This window comes from Porites lutea, chromosome 6 (assembly GCF_958299795.1).
Source record: "Porites lutea chromosome 6, jaPorLute2.1, whole genome shotgun sequence".
NCBI lineage: Eukaryota > Metazoa > Cnidaria > Anthozoa > Scleractinia > Poritidae > Porites > Porites lutea.
In genome coordinates, this window is record NC_133206.1 from 22,802,492 (window position 1) to 22,819,839 (window position 17,348).

General features: G+C 38.1%; 3 protein-coding genes across 3 annotated transcripts in view; 1 reads left to right on the forward strand and 2 right to left on the reverse strand.

Moving 5' to 3' along the window:
* The window catches only part of LOC140942034 (BLOC-2 complex member HPS5-like), a 32,502-nt gene extending 30,160 nt beyond the window's left edge, over positions 1-2,342 (forward strand). The window contains exons 29-31 of the mRNA XM_073391023.1: positions 9-42; positions 1,067-1,146; positions 1,925-2,342. Coding sequence (XP_073247124.1) covers positions 9-42; positions 1,067-1,146; positions 1,925-2,037 — 227 coding nt within the window. The 3' untranslated portion in view covers positions 2,038-2,342. The remainder of the gene's footprint in view (positions 1-8; positions 43-1,066; positions 1,147-1,924) is intronic.
* A 4,274-nt stretch (positions 2,343-6,616) lies between these two features.
* Positions 6,617-7,534, reverse strand: LOC140942035 (melanocyte-stimulating hormone receptor-like). Its single transcript, XM_073391024.1, has one exon. The coding sequence runs from the start codon at positions 7,532-7,534 to the stop codon at positions 6,617-6,619; it is 918 nt and encodes a 305-aa protein (XP_073247125.1).
* An 8,036-nt stretch (positions 7,535-15,570) lies between these two features.
* LOC140942036 (melanocyte-stimulating hormone receptor-like) lies at positions 15,571-16,488 on the reverse strand. The gene has a single exon (XM_073391025.1). The coding sequence runs from the start codon at positions 16,486-16,488 to the stop codon at positions 15,571-15,573; it is 918 nt and encodes a 305-aa protein (XP_073247126.1).
* Between the last annotated feature and the right edge of the window lie 860 nt (positions 16,489-17,348).

Consider the following 17,348-nt stretch of genomic DNA (forward strand, 5'->3'; position numbering starts at 1 on the left):
TCCTTTAGCGTCGAACTGGGGGCAAAACATTCGCCTCTCAGAGTAAGTCACCTAATATTTTACCCCGTGGCTTCGTCATTCGCCGTTTCCCCTCCTCAACAGAAACCCCAGCTACACCAGCTTGATCTAACTGGAAGTCGGAGTTTGTCTGTTTAGCGTTAGTTTTCATGCCTAGCCCGAGGCGATAATTTTGCAAGAATCCATCTGTCCAGTTTCCCAAGTGGACATGCGGTATTATTGTTTTGCGTTTCAGATCAAGTCTTCTAGATAATGGCAATATATTGCTTATAATCTCCTTCTCTCCTCCTCCCTCCCGTACATGTTCCATGCGTTCAGATAGTGGAGAGTAGCGCGAAATGGAGAGTGGAGGGAAAAAACGGAAGTTGAACCTCTCTACCTGCCCAACCCCTCACTGTATTTTTCCAGCTCACTTTCCTTGTAACTGTCAACTGTTACCCTCTCTATAAAATTAAATTCTCCGAAATCTCCGCTCGACTTCTACTCGTCGTTCCTTTGCGCCCTCCCCGCTATATGAAAGCCCCGAACAGGCTACGCCTATATAATCTCAGGCAGAGGAGACTTACCGTCGAGATGTTCCCTTAGATAACAACATTGTAGACCCTGAGATGCTTGATGATGATGATGATAAACTTTATTCATGTGTCGATGTATTTAGCTGAGGCTAATTGGTGACACAACGTAAAGATAAAATAAATGATGAATAATATGATAAATAAAAGATAAGAAATAAAAAAGCTATAAAAAAAAGCTATAGTATAATCCTATATATATTACATATACATTTACAATATGCTAAAATAATCAAAACAATTCTAGGAACACGGGCACAACTTAAGAGGTACAAATTTATTTGCTTGGTGAGGTTGAGAAACATTTACGAGTACATGTACAAGTGCCATCAGTTCCTTTGGGGTTTGCGTTGTTTGCACTGGAACGTGACAGGAAGCTGTGAGGCAGTATGTGTGCAGTGGGCTTTTTTAAGCGCTATTTAGAGGTTATTAAATCCAATTCGTGGTAAAATTTGTGATGATCTTCTTTTTCGTAGCGGCGAATGTTTGGTGTGCTCACTTAAGCTGTGTGAACAAATCTCGACAAGCAATCAAGGACTGTTGATGTTTGAGTGCGGTAAGTAAGGCAAGCCATTTTGCCCTTTCTAGCGTTGCTTTTCTCACTGTTACCATCCAAATGAAAGGCACTGAGTATAACTGTCCTGTGTTACTGTTTATTACGCTGTACAAGCTCGCTCTAACTTTTCAGTCTGTGGGTGATACCCAAAAGTGAACGCCACTGAGGATTACTTTCCTCTGGTACTGTTTATTACGCTGTAGAGGCTGAGTCCAACTTAGTTTTGAGTCTGGATGAAATCATCCCTTGTGAACGTTCAGGTGATAGCTACTAACCAGTTATTTTCTGTGGTACTGTTTGTTATGTTGCACAAAGCGATTCTTACTTGTTAGTCTATGGATGAAGTCATCAAGTGAAATCTTTCAAATGACAGTTACTGAGCAGTACTTTCCTGTGGTATAAACTTGCCTTACGAGTCATCAAGGCGTGATAGTATATTTTACACAGACAAACATGTATCCCTCAACCCACCCCCCCCCCCCCCCACATTTCATTCATAAAACAGGAAAAATAGACTAAGCATAAACGTTAATGCCTTGCTTCTCTAAGTATGGCGATTCCTCAAGCTAGACGTCGGCTTGTTAGTTCGTCCTTATAATTCATTTCCTTCCAACCAGTTCGGCCATCATATTTGTGTACCTCTAGGGGACCCTGACATGGCCTCTCCATGCTTAGCCTCCCTTCCCCCACCGCTATAAACCCGCACCAGTTGTGTTATATTGTTGTTTCAGTCATTCACACATGGCTCGAAAATTCATGTTGAAAAATTTACTTCCAGGGCATGTCTTCCACAAGCACTGCGTGCCAGAAGTGGCTTGTGTGGTCTGCTTTCATCAGAATTTAAAAAGTCTTGGATCATGTGTACGGTTCCAGGATAGTAAAGTAGAGTAACTAATCAAATGATAGAGCTAAAGTAGTACCGTGGTGGCGGATTTAGGAGAGAGGCCTTACGAGGGCGCCCTTTCCCCATACCCTCGCTTCAAGGGTTGGATCTGTCACCGCACTACATCGAATGGGCAAAAAAATTGAAATGAAAAAATACCGTGCGGCACGATTTTTTGCGGGTTCTAATTTTTGCGATTTTTCCAGCGATCCGCAAACATAAGTTCCCGCAAATAAAAATTACCGCAAACATTTTTCCCGCAAAAATTTACTCCAGAGTAGATATATTCTCTAACTTTAAATTCGCTACTAAAAAATACAGCACTTAGAACTCGTGTCTGTTCAATTACAACTTGTCTCTCATTCAGAAACAAAAAGGTATACAATGAATTACTGGTTTTACATAGCCGGGGTACGCATAGCGCAGTATTGTTTAAAAAACGTATTTACGCAATCAATAAAAAGCAAAAATTTTATCAATGCTGGATACTGGGTACTTTCTGAAAACCGCAAAAATTAATTCCCAGTAAGAAAAACCAATCTGTCCAAATCGCAAAAAATAGTTCCCGCAAAACACAAAAATCGCCAATCCGCAAAAATATCGTGTCATACGGTACATATATATTGTATATTGTACAGTTAACTCTTGGGAACCCGTTACAATTGTTAGCCTTTTTACGTATCTGTCGTAGAGGCCCTCCCCCCGCCCTCTAGGAAGGTGTCTTTCCTACATAATGATCACTTAATAGAGTTCGGTGACTCTCTTTTAGACATCATACTAGGAGAGTATGCTCCCTTGGAAACCTTTCCTGGTGTATGCAATCTTAATAAAAATATCTGTTGAGCTGACGCTTCTCCGAAGTTGACAAAAGTGATTTTCTAGTCCGCTACAATTTCTCTTATTTTTCTGTTACATAGTTTTCAAAACAAAAATGACACTACTTACAAGTGAACGCCAGTAATTCGTTTAAGAGTTTCTTGAATAAGGAGGGACTTGTCGCGTACGGGTCGATAGTTGTTTGCCCTCATGAACATAAGGGGACCGTTTCTCGCTCGGAAAGCTAATGTTCTTCTCCAAATAATTCTGTCGACGTTTAAGTCAAGCAATAATATTCTAAGTTGACAAATTATGCAAGACAGGTAATAACTACTCATGGGTTTGCTGTAATTGCTGTAAGGGGCTAGTCTGGTTGGTTTGGGAAGAGTAGAAAGTGTATACACATAGGCCAGTTAATCCGCTAATGGGCTCAGAGGCACCTTTTTGTGGTGGTGGACTGGTATTTGTCTACAAATTATTCACCTCATATTTTGATATTTAGAAACAAGCAAATCCCCATGTTTTTTTTCCAGTTTTCCAAACTTTTAACATCCCCCTAAGTTTATACATTAGAAACAATTCGAAAAATAATCCAAAAATTCTCAAAAAAATTATTAAAACAAGAACTCCAACATAATTGATTCAATTTTTGATTAAATATAATCTTGGATAGAAAAGAGAGGAAATAAACGAAAAACAATGCCTTCCAGTAGACTGCCCCCTTAATACGCAATGTTATTTTGGATCATAAATTCTTGTCCGGAACGCACCGTTAATTAGTATTGAATCTTCTTTCCTCTTGTTAGAGTATATTTTCAAAGTGGTCCTTTAAAACGCAATCAAAGCAAATTGATATTGAATTTAGATATTAATAATTTATAATGGTAATAATAGTATGAATATAAATATGAATTTTAATATAAAGTTGAATATGAATAATTTTAAGTTTCCAACGCGAATTGAAAATTAATAACTGTCTCCTTTTTGATGGTGTAAAACACCCGAGAAAGAATTGTTAATATTTTTGTGTACGTAGAATTAAAATAGGCGTCTCTGCGTCACAGAACATTTTAGTGAATTTCTTGAGGCGAGTGTTCTGAAACTTTCATACTGACCTCGGTTGTTCAAAAGATGGATAGCGCCATCCACCGGATAACTGACTATCCAGCGAATAAGTATTAGGGAAAGAAATTGGGTCATCCACTGGATAGCTTGACTTGGCCACCTTATGAACAACTGGGCCCAATATTGCAGAGTTAATAAAGAACGTCAGACAAAGCAAATGTGCAGTTTGTCTTTAATCCATAGATGTCGAGCAACTAGTGAGGGAGTGATGTAACAACTCTTCAAAAATGATAGTATTTTGTCAACCCTCAGCGTCCAAGCTCACGAAATTGGCCGGCTGATGTAACCATTCCGACCCTAATGGATTGCTGACTTGATAAACGAACCTTAAAGAGTTAAGGTGGTGCAGAGTGCTCAGTATATCGCTATTTAAGTTAAAATCGCCTGTTCATGATGTTTACTAAGTGCAGAACTCTCAAAATCCTGTGGTATTCATAATGGTAATTGAACTGAGTGGAGTGCAATTTGGTCTCAAATCATACGCGTGGTTTCAAAATCGAACGAGCGCGCAGCGCGAGTTCGATTTGAAATCACAAGTATGATTTCAGACCAAAATTGCACGACACGAAGTTCAATTACCACTTTATTACATCCATTTTGAAATCGCAGAATTTAGTCAGTACTAATATTTTATTGATCGAGTAGCCGGTTTCTTAAAAGCGGAAAGAGAAAGGCTTTTTCATCTCATTTTGTATTCGAAACAGAAATTATGCGATATAGAACAAAAATGGTGCGATTTAAAACAGAAATGATGCGATTTAGAACATGAATGACGCAATTTGGAACAGATGCAATTTAGAGCAAAAAATGGTGCGATTTAGGAATAAATCACACTGCTGAGAACCAATCAGATTGCACGGATAGCCAGTGATTTCAAAGTGGATGTAATGAAGATGGAAATCAGCTCTTTTTTTAATTATCAGCAATCACTGGTTCCAAGTCTATTTTAACCAAAAACAAAGAACGAAGAAATGAATAATGAATAATTTGGAGAAAAAAACAAAGAATAATGAATAATCGTGATCCAATTATTCAGCTTCCACCCCCGAGTGAGTCAATGCTTGCACTGCATGGATAATTTTGATCAAAGAACAGGTAAGATGTAACGGTTTAAGCTTACAAGGAAAGGGACTCGTGCAGTTTGGCAACGTGATCCGCAACAGCAAGTAAATGAGAACAAAGAGAGGCAGTTTTAAAACCTTTACACTGACAAAAGCAGACTCCGTTTTTCTTTACCGCTACAAAATAAGGAGTTGCCCCGGTATCACTGTCTTGCAACAAGAAAACCTTTATGATCTCCCGGAGCTTCTTTAATGAAACTATTTTATCACCTAACACACACTTCAAAGCTGGGTACTTAATGAGCAGAAGCAAGAGATGACACTGCATGTACTCAAGTAACCTAGTACGGAGTGGTTTATTTACCAACTGTAAGTTCGGATTTGATTCTGATTCTCGCCTGCATGACTTCTAAGGGTCTGAAGGAGTAGAATTCCCTTGTTTTGTACTCGGACGACGATCAAATAGTATCCCATGATGCATTTCTCCAGAAGCATCACGTAATGTCGCAGTCACGGCAGATTCCATCGTGAAATAAGGTCGTTTTCTCGTCGGCTTTTTTCTCATTTGTGTTCCAGTAAAAGTAAGAAAATTGCATTGTTTTGTTATTGGACATGATTTTTCCGATTTGCAATGGCTTAAGAGCGAAATTTCCACATAGAAACATTTATTTCCATTGCTTCACTTAGTCTTCGCATCACAAAGTGTTCAGTGACCCACAACAATCTTTTGTTCATAGAAGAAAGTAGAAGAAAAATTACAAAGGTAGAAACGAGAATTAAATAAAGTATGAAATAATCTACCTTTAGTTTAAATGGGAGCCTTGAATATTCAGAATCCACCTTAATAATCGCCAAAATGTGAGGATGTTCTGAAAATCCCTTTGAAAACGACACTAGGTTAGATCCCAGACCTCTCCCGTCTCTTCACATGCGCAGACGTTGTTCAGCTCTGTCTTCTGGAACTGGTTCGTTAAGAGTAAGTGCCCAGGGGCTCGTCTCGATCGTACAGTAAACTTTCACCACGAACATTTTATCGACCCAACTAACTGCCCCTGGGTCTCCGAGGATGGAAAAAGCATTCGGAAAAGCAATATTTTTGCGCCTTGACTGAACTTATGACGTTTGTTAAACTTCATTATACTATGAACATAGTGGCTTTTATGGTAATCAACAGCTGTTATTTATGCAGTGTATTTTCAAGAAAAGTTCGCCACGTACCTCTCCAGTAATGATTCTGCAGAACAGTAAAGCTCTCTGATTGTCTTCTGGCGTTAAAAAACAGTCAAAAGAGTTTATCGGTGTGATGTTGCTAGCAAGTGAGCTGTTCTCTTTAAGAATATGTCCCTGCTTCGTAGTCTTCATTGCCAGAGAACTAATTAGGTAACTGACTAGTTTTAGTGACATTTTCATTTTGTTTTATGATTATTAAAGTTTTTAACATAGACAAATGATTTTCATGGTTTGTGTCTTTACAATCTGCACTGAAACAGAAAACAATCTTAAAGGTGCAATTCGGACTGGGGCATTTGTCTGGTTTTCTTATATATATACTTTCTTATCAAGTTCGTTAGTAAATGTTCTTAGTTCAGGTACAGAAGTGTAGTTGTTTTAATGTTTCTTTTACAGCTTGTCTCACTTCTGTGATCTTCCAGCAGTACAGAAACGGGTTTAACGTCGAGTTTAAATACACTAAAGTAGCTGTAAATTGCAAAGCAAGGTAAGTAGATAAAGGCATCCCCCTTTGAGGTGTTAAAGCTACAGCTATACCGTACGGCAGATAACAAATACCCAATGTTACCTGCACCCACAGTGCACTGTACACTGCCTTTCTGTATCGAGCTTTATTCAGTGTATTTACTTGGCTCGATTGCCCTTGAACAACACGGTTCTGACCATGAATTTGGTTATGACGCAGAGACACGAAGATCATTTTTGTGTAGGCACAGATTGTAGTGACTGAACAAAAAGCTATAACAACATATTGGTACAATGAAACTATAAGAAGATTCAGAAAGGATGTAGATGTACCGACAACGGACACAATCCAACCACCAGTAGCAGTTAAATGTGTTCTTTTCAAAGTTACAACTTGTCTGTATCTGAGACCCAGTAGCAAAGCGAGAAGTCTGTCCACACTTATTGCAGTCAGTGTTATCAACGACACTGAACACAGAGTAACACTTAGGAAACATGCTGTCAAATATGTGTAATAGCAAATATTCCTTCTTCTGTTCACCACAGATAACCAATATGCAACCTGTATAGGCTCCGCAATGATACCAACGCAAAGATCAGTTATCGCTAGGTTACGATACAGGATTTTGGATGGCAGATGAATTGATGTGTCCTTGTGAAGGGCAACTAGGATCAGAGTATTCCCCAAAAATGCTGTAATTGACAAAAAAGTGTTAATGACAGAGAGAAAAACGAGCTCGCCATGTACCTCTCCAGTAAATTCCACAGAGCAGTAAAGTTCTGCGATGGTAAAATTTTTCATTTCCATGACTTTTCTGCGATGCGGCTACAGTCAACTGAACTCTTTTTGAATACATCTGTCCTCCTTATATGACAATCGACAATCGACAATCTTGGTGTTGCCTTTGTGTTGCCGTGCCATTAGGGAGCAAATTAGCATAATTGGCTGGTTTTTCGAAAACGAGCTTAACAGTTAGTAATAAAAAGTCGATTAACGAAGTCATGATCGACATTTCTGTTAAGCATATATTCAAATTGGGTAAAAAACGGTTTTCGTCGATTGCCAGAAGTTAAACTGACGCGCTCATAGGGTCATCGCAGGCACTGAAGTTTCAGTAACAATGTACAAATGTTCTAGAGTCTGGGTCAGTTACGAGATAGGAATTAAAGAAAATAATATAGTTACGTTTGTTCGAGCTTAGGAAATTAGAATGTAACCTGTTTTTTTTTTCATATTAATAATCACGAAAAAAAAAATTGTTGAAGCAAGAGCAAGAAAATTTCGCCAAAGGTGGTGTTAAGTTTGTGAGCCGAGCACATGATATGAGGTGCTGTAAACTGCCGCTTAGAAGCTCTGGGATTATACATCTTCGTAACGGGTTTTAGGAGGGCTTATAAATTAAACGGCGGGGCTTATATCCGAGGGGGATTATAACGGGAATGGAAAAAGCTGTTGGAAACAAGCTAAAGCAGTGCTGATTTAAATATGTTTTGCAGTTACCGGTAAAAGCTTTAAAATATCATACTAAATCAAATTCATTTCAATACAAGTTAGAGGGGAGCTTATAGTTGCGAGCCTGTTACTGGTGGGGCTTATATTAAAGTTGGGGGCTTTTAAGCGTTTCTGTATTTTGTAGCTTCAAATTGCTTGTGCCGTTTTTCTTCAGCTTTGACTGACGTTCACTTGGATACCAGCACTAAATTGGCGACATTTACTTTAGAAGAGGAAGTCTTAACCGAGTATCTCCCCAAACATATCAAACTGTGTGGGCTATATAAACTTTAACATTTTGGGCGGTTTATTTGTAATTGCTTAAATTGTTATTTCACTACGTCAAGATTAGGGACTGAGCAATACTTACCTGCAGGGGGGGGGGGGGGGACGTTTGGAAATGGGTGAAATATGCCCCAAAACTAAGTCATGCCCCCCTCTCATTAAGCTAAAATTAATTTCAACCCCCCACCCTCACATGATAATAATAGTAAGGCTAATCCCCCTCCCCAGCCCCCTTGAAAAAAGTCTCCTCCCATTGATTCCCTCATACCTAGTTTACTTGTTGGATTTCTTCCTCCGGTACAAACATCACTTTAAATAAAATGAAGAGTCATTTGAAGAGTCATCAGAATCACTGGACTCTGAGCTCGTGTCGCCTTCGCATGATTTGGGAGATTCCCCATCTTCTACAGCATCTCTGGCACTAAGGTTCCCGCATGCGAGGGTGAGAACTCGATCAATCAACTCAGCCTTGCTTCCACTTATCTTAAGACCTTTTTGCTTGAGATATATTTTCAGCAGCTTGTTGGTAAGCGCTTTTACTTCTTTTACATGTTTTATTTACCACACTTTAAATTTGTATTGCTATTAAAATTTCAACAGTTGGGTTTTTCATTCTGCTAAACTAGAAATACGTAAATCGCAGGACCTCGCGAAGGACTTCGGGGGAACGGCAAGTAAAGCGGAGAAGGAGATTTGTAAATCTAAAAATTGTAAGCTATATATAGAAACATAACAAAACTGTTATACCTAAAATGAAAACTAAATGAAAAGAAACATTAAAAGAAAGAAGAAAAGAAAAGAAGCAAAAAGAAAAAGGTTATTGGCTCGAATTCGAACTCGGGAACTTCGACGCACCGGGCCAAAGCTTTACTACTAGGCCACGTGGAACACACAGAAAGAATCGTCGAAATTTTATTATTAAAACCTTCAAGCCTTATTAAACGTGATTCAAAGATATTTTTCAGAAGAATGACGGCAGTTTCGATAGTGAAAACCCAAAGTAAATGCATTTCATGGCATTTCATTTAAAGAATGGAAGCCCTTGACAGTCTAGGCCGATACGGTATAAACTATATAGTTTGCGAGCAAAACGTGTTTTGTTACCGCGATGTTCGCTCATAGTTTAAGGCTAATTATCCAAAATCGCGTCCATTTTCTCTTAAAGTACTTTAGCATTCGAAATTCATTGAGTGATGTTCCCTCTGCTCCGCTGTTTGTTGATGCCGTCTCCATCTTTGTTGCTTGCGCCGTTGAATTTCAAGACGGCGTTCTCGCTCCAGAGGATTTTTCAGTGTCAAATCTTCCCCTGCGAGGATTGACAATTCGGCATTCTTGTGTTCGCTGTTCTGTTTGCATGAAGAAATGGCTTGAGATTCACTGATAGTAAACATTATTTTTGCAGACGATGAAAAGACAGCTCTTCATGAATACTTTGGTTATTGAAGGAAAATCGAAATCTCTTTCAGTCGAATGTTGCCTAGAAACAAAAATGCGTCGTGACGTCAACTACTGTATGACGTCATGACGGACACCATCGGATATATATAAGTGAAGATTGCAGCTCGCTAGAACCCACACGCGGTTCACGCACTGCGCGCGAAGCGCACGCGCGACGAGATTGTAAACTCACTTCGCTATGATGCCATGTGTGCTAACATTGGCATCTTTCTTTTTCATTGAATAACATCATAGTGTTACTTTTGCAACTTTTAATTAAAGTTTCCTGTTTTACAGGAGTCTCCTGGTTTTATTAAATCCTAGAAGCATTCCTTTCTTACTGCATGACAGATAGGAAAACAACGGTTCATAGATCAGAACACCTTAGAGTTGGTCAATTTGTCAGTTTTATTCCAATGTTAATATTTATATTTGAACTCTAATAACTCTTCCCCTTCTTTTCCAGTTTGCAAAAAGGAATGAAAAAGTAATGCCCCCCCCCCCTGTATGTATGAAATTTTACATCCAGCCCCCTCTCTCTCTTGTTGTCATTTTCTCCCATGCCCCCCTCTAATTTTCTACCCCCCCCCCCCCTCCAGATAATTATTGCACAGTCCCTTATATCTTCATTTAAATTGTTTCTTAAATTTATTTCCCCCGTTCACATCATCTCCCGGCGCGTCCAATTCGGATCTGTTATATGAAAGGTAAAATATTTAAAGTAATTAAAAAAGCCATGGTGACGTTCATTTCGATTGAGCGTAGTGAACCCAAAATATTAACATGGAACTTAGTGCACCATCATTCACCATCATATTTAGCTATCCTCTTTTGTCTTAGAGAAAAATTAGCTTGCCATTTTACCTCTCCTCGACTCTCCAGTGAATTTTGCAGAACAATACAGTTCTCGAATTGTTTGGTAGTTTGCCATTACCATGACTTTCTTCCGAAGCAACTACGTTCAAGCGAACCGTTTTTTAATATTAAATACTTGTTTTCCTTATGTGATAGCTTCATCATGTCAAAAAACCAATTAGATATGTGAGCTGTATTTTCATTTTATTAAACGACGGAGTTATTGGCAATCTTGTTGCTGCCATGCAATTGGCAAAACAAAAAGCACAACTGTTTTGGTATTTAGAAAACGAGCTAAACTGTTATGATCAGTGATACAAAGTTTATTAACCGATTCTTGATCAATAATAATAATAATTTATATTTATATAGCGCAAACCTCTATATGAATATATTCGGTTGCGCTTTACAATACTGTTATATTAAATTTTTTGTTACAGGTGACTAAAGCATAAGAAACTATTAAAAACTACAATAAAAAGTATTAAAAACTATAAATAAGAATAAATAAATAATAATGATAATGATAATAATAATAATAAAAACCCTATTATAAAAGCCATTTACAATTAAATCTATTTAAAAGCTAAATTGAAAAAATGAGTTTTAACAGCAGTCTTAAAAGTGTCCAATGTCTTCATGTTGCGAATTGCCGAAGGTAATGCATTCCAGAGATAAGGTGCAGCTGACTGGAACGCACGATCGCCAAGAGTTGGATGGGTCTTAATGCCTGGTAACTCGAGGAATATAGACTCATTTGACCTTAGAGAGTACCTGGATTGCTTTTTGATAGTAATGAAATCAATTAGATAATTAGGAGCTTGACCATATAAGCACTTAAATGTCAAAAGTAGAATCTTAAACTTTATACGGTAACTTATTGGAAGCCAATGACGGTGGAAAAGCAATGGTGTAACATGGCAGAATCTAGGTGTTCCGGTGACCAACCGAGCCGCGGCATTCTGTATCCGTTGGAGTTTCATGATATGTGAATTCGGGAGGCCATATAGTAGACTGTTACAATAATCTATTCTACTGGTGATAAAAGCATGAACTAATGATTCGGTGACTGAACGACTCAAATATTTTCTAATTCTACGCATGTTATAAAGATACATCTGTAGAACAAAGATTCAAATTGAACAAAGATTCAAATAGAACAAAGATTCAAATTTATTTAAAAAGGCCGACTTTAATCAATTACCAGAGGTTTAACTCACGCTCATATAGGGTCAGTAAATTACACCAAGTTAATGTACTACTAATCGTCTCATTGCAGCCAAAAAGTATTAGCAGTATACACATGTTCAAAAAATGGGCTAAATTATGTCTGGGTCGGTTTGTACCAGGCTTACGAGATGAGAATTAAAGAGAAAAATGCGTTAAGTTCGTTTTTGCTGCTAGTATCTCTCTTTTAAAATCCATATTAAAAGCATTTCTTCTTAGTTCATTAACCGTTTGTAAATAATACTTGTTTTTTGCTGCTTTCTGTCTGTTTTGTCCGTTTTGTTTTGCCTGCTTTTTATCCTAATTATATTTCAGTATGACTTTGCCGTATATTTATTCATTATGTTTAGTCTTAGTTTAAGGAGGGAGCTCATATAATAAGCCCCGAGGTTTCCATTTGAGCTTCCTCGCCAGAAAACGTTTGTTGAAATCTTTTACGTGACAATTTACGTCTCTTTAATCTTTAAATAACATAATAACTTAATGATATTTGAAATAAATATACGAACTGCGGAAATTAAATGAAAATGAAGAAATGATCGTCGCAGTGAACGCAATTTATGCAATTGCGTAAAGAAGCCTGAAAAACATTCAGGACTTCAGCAGGGTTTGAACCCGTGACCTCGCGATTACCGGTGCGGATGTCTGATTTTGACAGCTACCAATTCATCCTCATACGGATGGCTTACAAAGTGTTAATTTCTCCAAGATGTGACATTTGACATCAGCTTACATGAACTGTGTGTACGGGTGAGCGTTATCTACGTCATAACCAAATTTTCTCGCATGGATACTTTACCAAATTTTCTTACCCATGGTGCTCCGCAAGCGCGCGTAGCGCGCGAGAGCTCCGCTATTAGACCTTGTCACGGTTTTCGACGCCATCTTGACGAGTAGGCAAACGTGTGAGAAATTACAGTGTTTGTATGAGAATCTAATGCCGAATAAATTCCGTAAAACGCGTGTTCTGAAAAAAATATCAATTGTAAACTAAAGCTACAAAGCAAAGGATTGCACTAAAAAAATTTGGGGACGTACCTGTGCTTAAATTTCTCCAAAAGCTTGCTTTGGATTTTCCATATTTGTCTGTAATTTTTCCTGGGACTTTCTTACAGACAAATGTATAGAAAATTTAAAAAAGTGGTTCTAGGTATTCTAGCGCATGTAACGCCCTCAATTTTTTTTTCAGTAGAATCCTTTGGAGTGAAGCTTTAGTTTACAATTGATATTTTTTTCAGAACAGCCATTCTACGGAAATTATTCGACATTAGATTTTCATACAAACATTGTAATTTTTCACGCCTTTGCCTACTCGTCAAGATGGCGTCGAAAACCGTTACAAGGGCTATTAACAATGTTAAAATTGGAAAAAGCAATATTTGGGAAAAGTACTGCGCCGTGATTAGTTTTTACAAAATTGATGACGTTTGTCTTAATAATATCACAGTGGCTTTTGTTTGATAAACAGGGCCCAGTTGTTCGAAGGCCCATTAGCGCTTAACCCAGGGTTAAATTTAACCCGGGTTTCTTTTTCTTTTGTTCAAGAGCATTTTCTCGGACAATTTTATCTGATATTCATAGAGCATCGAATCATCAACTTGTTGACAAAAAGAATTAAACTGAATTTACTTTATAAGCTTTCATATTTGAATTCAAATTTTGCACTAACCCTGGGTTATCTTTACCCAGGTTTGAACAACCCGGCCCTGCTTTTTAAGCTGCTGTATTTTAAATTTCGCAAAAGAGTACAATTCTTCACGGTTTTCTGGCTGGTGTCTCTGTGATCTATTTGCGTGCAAATGAGCTTTTCTCTTTCTGTGGTTTATTCATTGGGTCTTCATTGTACCAGAGAACTAATTAGCTAACTAGTGAGTAATATTTTCATTTTGTATTAACATTACTCTCATTATTAACTTGCATGTTTAACATAAACAAATGAGTCTGTGGGCTCGATTTCCCCCGTCTCCCTGGTCAGGTCTTTGATCCTCCTCGAAGAGCTCTTTCGGGGGGAGAGTTGTTGGGGGGGGGGGGGGATATCTATCCTAATGAGTTTTGTTTTTGTCTTATAACTGCAATGAGACAGAAAACAATCTTAATGGTGTAATTCGGAAAGATACAGGACATTTGTCTGGTTTTCTAAGTCGTGCTATGGTTAACTCTAGAAACATAAAAATGATGTGTGTGTGTGGGGGGGGGGGGGGGGGAATTGAGGTCAATCCCCCTCGGTTTTTTTTTTCTCAATTTTATCAAGTGTATTTTCTCTGGGATCCTCTCCATTTCAACAGCAATGAATACTCTTCTTTTATGTTTGAGACATATTTCATTTGAATTTGGTGAAAAATTAAAAGAAAAGCGAGGTGTGGTTCTACAAGCTTAAAAAGGAATTAAAGTTCTAATTTTAAAGCTTATGGAAAGTACAGTATCCTACTCTATTTTTTTTTTTTAAAGGTGAAAAAATTTTATCGACAACAGTGCTAACTATTAAAATCCTATTTACAGTTAATTCGCTTGAAAAAAAGAAAAAAACTATTCATTCAAAACACTATTTAAAATTCCTATCGTTTTAAAAAGCACTTAATTTAGCTTAGAAAAAGTTAATTTAACTAAAAAAAATTTATTCGAATTAAAAACATTTCATTTGAATAAAAAAACTGTCAGCCTCTAAAATTCAAAAGTTTCTTTCAACTGTTTAAAAAAATATATAGAATAAAATAAAGACAATTAATAAAGCATAGCTGTTGAGTCTAGGGAAATCCTGTTTGACCCTTCTCTATTTCTAGATCCCTGTCCTTAACATCTAAGTTCCTCCTTCTCGGGGTTCTCGATCCCCTCAGGCATATGCATTGGAGCGCGCTCCGCAAAATTGCAAAGGACACTTTCGCCCTGACCCATGAAATTGTTGTGGCGTAGCTCCCTTGCTTTTTTGCAGATAATAGCTCGGCTAATCTTGAGTGGTATCTGAGGCATTCGTCAGCCATCCCTCCCGTCGTTGTAAATACCAGTGGGGTGAATGTGCCTTGCTCTATTTCTGTAACGCGAGAGTTGTATTTTCGCTTCTTTTCATTTTCATGAATCCTGTAGATTTGCTAGGGGCTAAGATCTCTATACGTGTCCGCATTGGGATGACACACCCTTATATCGAAAAATGCAGCCCTCTGTCTCTCTCAGAAACCCCTACGGTGGACGTCAAGGCGTGCATCAGTTGCTTGGTTAGTCCCTCTGGCAAGCTCTTCGCCTGTAATAGGTTGTAATGCGGGTTCAACTTGCACATCGTTACAAACCATGTCAAGCAGCTCGGCCTGTAAATCGCGTATCTCATTGTGGCGCTGAATAACTAAGCCTCCATGCTGGCAGATCATCGCGTGATCTACTGTAAACATGGTCCCACAAACGATACTGACAGGTTATCGGATTATATTTATTTTCTTTCATATTTTATAGTTTCCTGTCAAGTTTGTTAGTAAATGTCCTTTGACAAGCCAAAACTACATTTTCTGGACGGCTTTTTACAACTGGTAGTCTTAATGCCATAAGTCTTAGTCTAAGTTTTAGTTTATACAGAAGTGTAGTTGTTGTAATGTTTCTTTTACAGCTTGTCTCACTTCTGTGATCCTCCAGCAGTACAGAAACGGGTTTAACGACGAGTTTAAATACACTAAAGTAGCTGTAAATTGCAAAGCAAGGTAAGTAGATAAAGGCATCCCCCTTTGAGGTGTTAAAGCTACAGCTATACCGTACGGCAGATAACAAATACCCAATGTTACCTGCACCCACAGTGCACTGTACACTGCCTTTCTGTATCGAGCTTTATTCAATGTATTTACTTGGCTCGATTGCCCTTGAACAACACGGTTCTGACCACGAATTTGGTTATGACGCAGAGACATAAAGATTTTTGTGTGGGCACAGATTGCAGTGACTGAACAAAAAGCTATAACAACATATTGGTACAATGAAACTATAAGAAGATTCAGAAAGAACGTAGATGCACCGACAATGGACACAATCCAACCACCAATAGCAATTAAATGTGTTCTTTTCAAAGTTACAACTTGTCTGTATCTGAGACCCAGTAGCAAAGCGAGAAGTCTGTCCACACTTATTGCAGTCAGTGTTATCAACGACACTGAACACAAAGTAACACTTAGGAAACATGCTGTCAAATATGTGTGATAGCAAATATTCCATCTTTTGTTCACCACAGATATCCAATATGCAACCTGTAGAGGCTCAGCAATCATGCCAACGCAAAGATCAGTTATCGCTAGGTTACGATACAGGATTTTGGATGGCAGATGAATTGATGTGTCCTTGTGGAGAGCAACTAGGATCAGAGTATTCCCCCAAAATGCTGGAATTGACAAAAAAGTGTTAATGACAGAGAGAAAAACGAGCTCGTCGTGTACCTCTCCAGTAAATTCCACAGAGCAGTAAAGTTCCTCAATTGTAAAATTTTTCATTTCCATGACTTTTCTGCGATGCGGCTACAGTCAACTAAACTCCTTTTGAATACATCTGTCCTCCTTACACATCTGTCCTCCTTATACATCTTTCCTCCTTATATGACAATCAACAATCGACAGTCTTGGTGCTGCCTTTGTGTTGCCGTTCCATTAGGGAGCAAATTAGCATAATTGGCTGGCTTTTAGAAAACGAGCTTAACAGTTAGTAATAAAAAGTCGATTAACGAAGTCATGATCGATATTTCTGTGAAGCATATATTCAAATTGGGTAAAAAACGGTTTTCGTCGATTGCCAGAAGTTAAACTGACGCGCTCATAGGGTCATCGCAGGCACTGAAGTCTCAGTAACAATGTACAAATGTTCAAATACTAGTAATGGGCTGTAAAGTCTGGGTCAGTTACGAGATGGGAATTAAAGAAAATAATATAGTTACGTTTGTTGGAGCTTAGGAAATTAGAATGTAACCTGTTTTTTTCATATTAATAATCACGAAAAAAAAAATTGTTGAGTTCGACGATTAGCTGAGAGCAATGCAGTTTCAGTAAACACAGTGAGAACAAGAGCAAGAAAATTTCGCCAAAGGTGGTGTTAAGTTTGTGAGCCGAGCACATGATATGAGGTGCCGTAAACTGCTGCTTAGAAGCTCTGGGATTATACATCTTCGTAACGGGTTTTAGGAGGGCTTATAAATTAAACGGCGGGGCTTATATCCGAGGGGGATTATAACGTGAATGGAAAAAGCTGTTGGAAACAAGCTAAAGCAGTGCTAATTTAAATATGTTTTGCAGTTACCGGTAAAAGCTTCAAAATATCATACTAAATCAAATTCATTTCAATACAAGTTAGAGGGGAGCTTATAGTT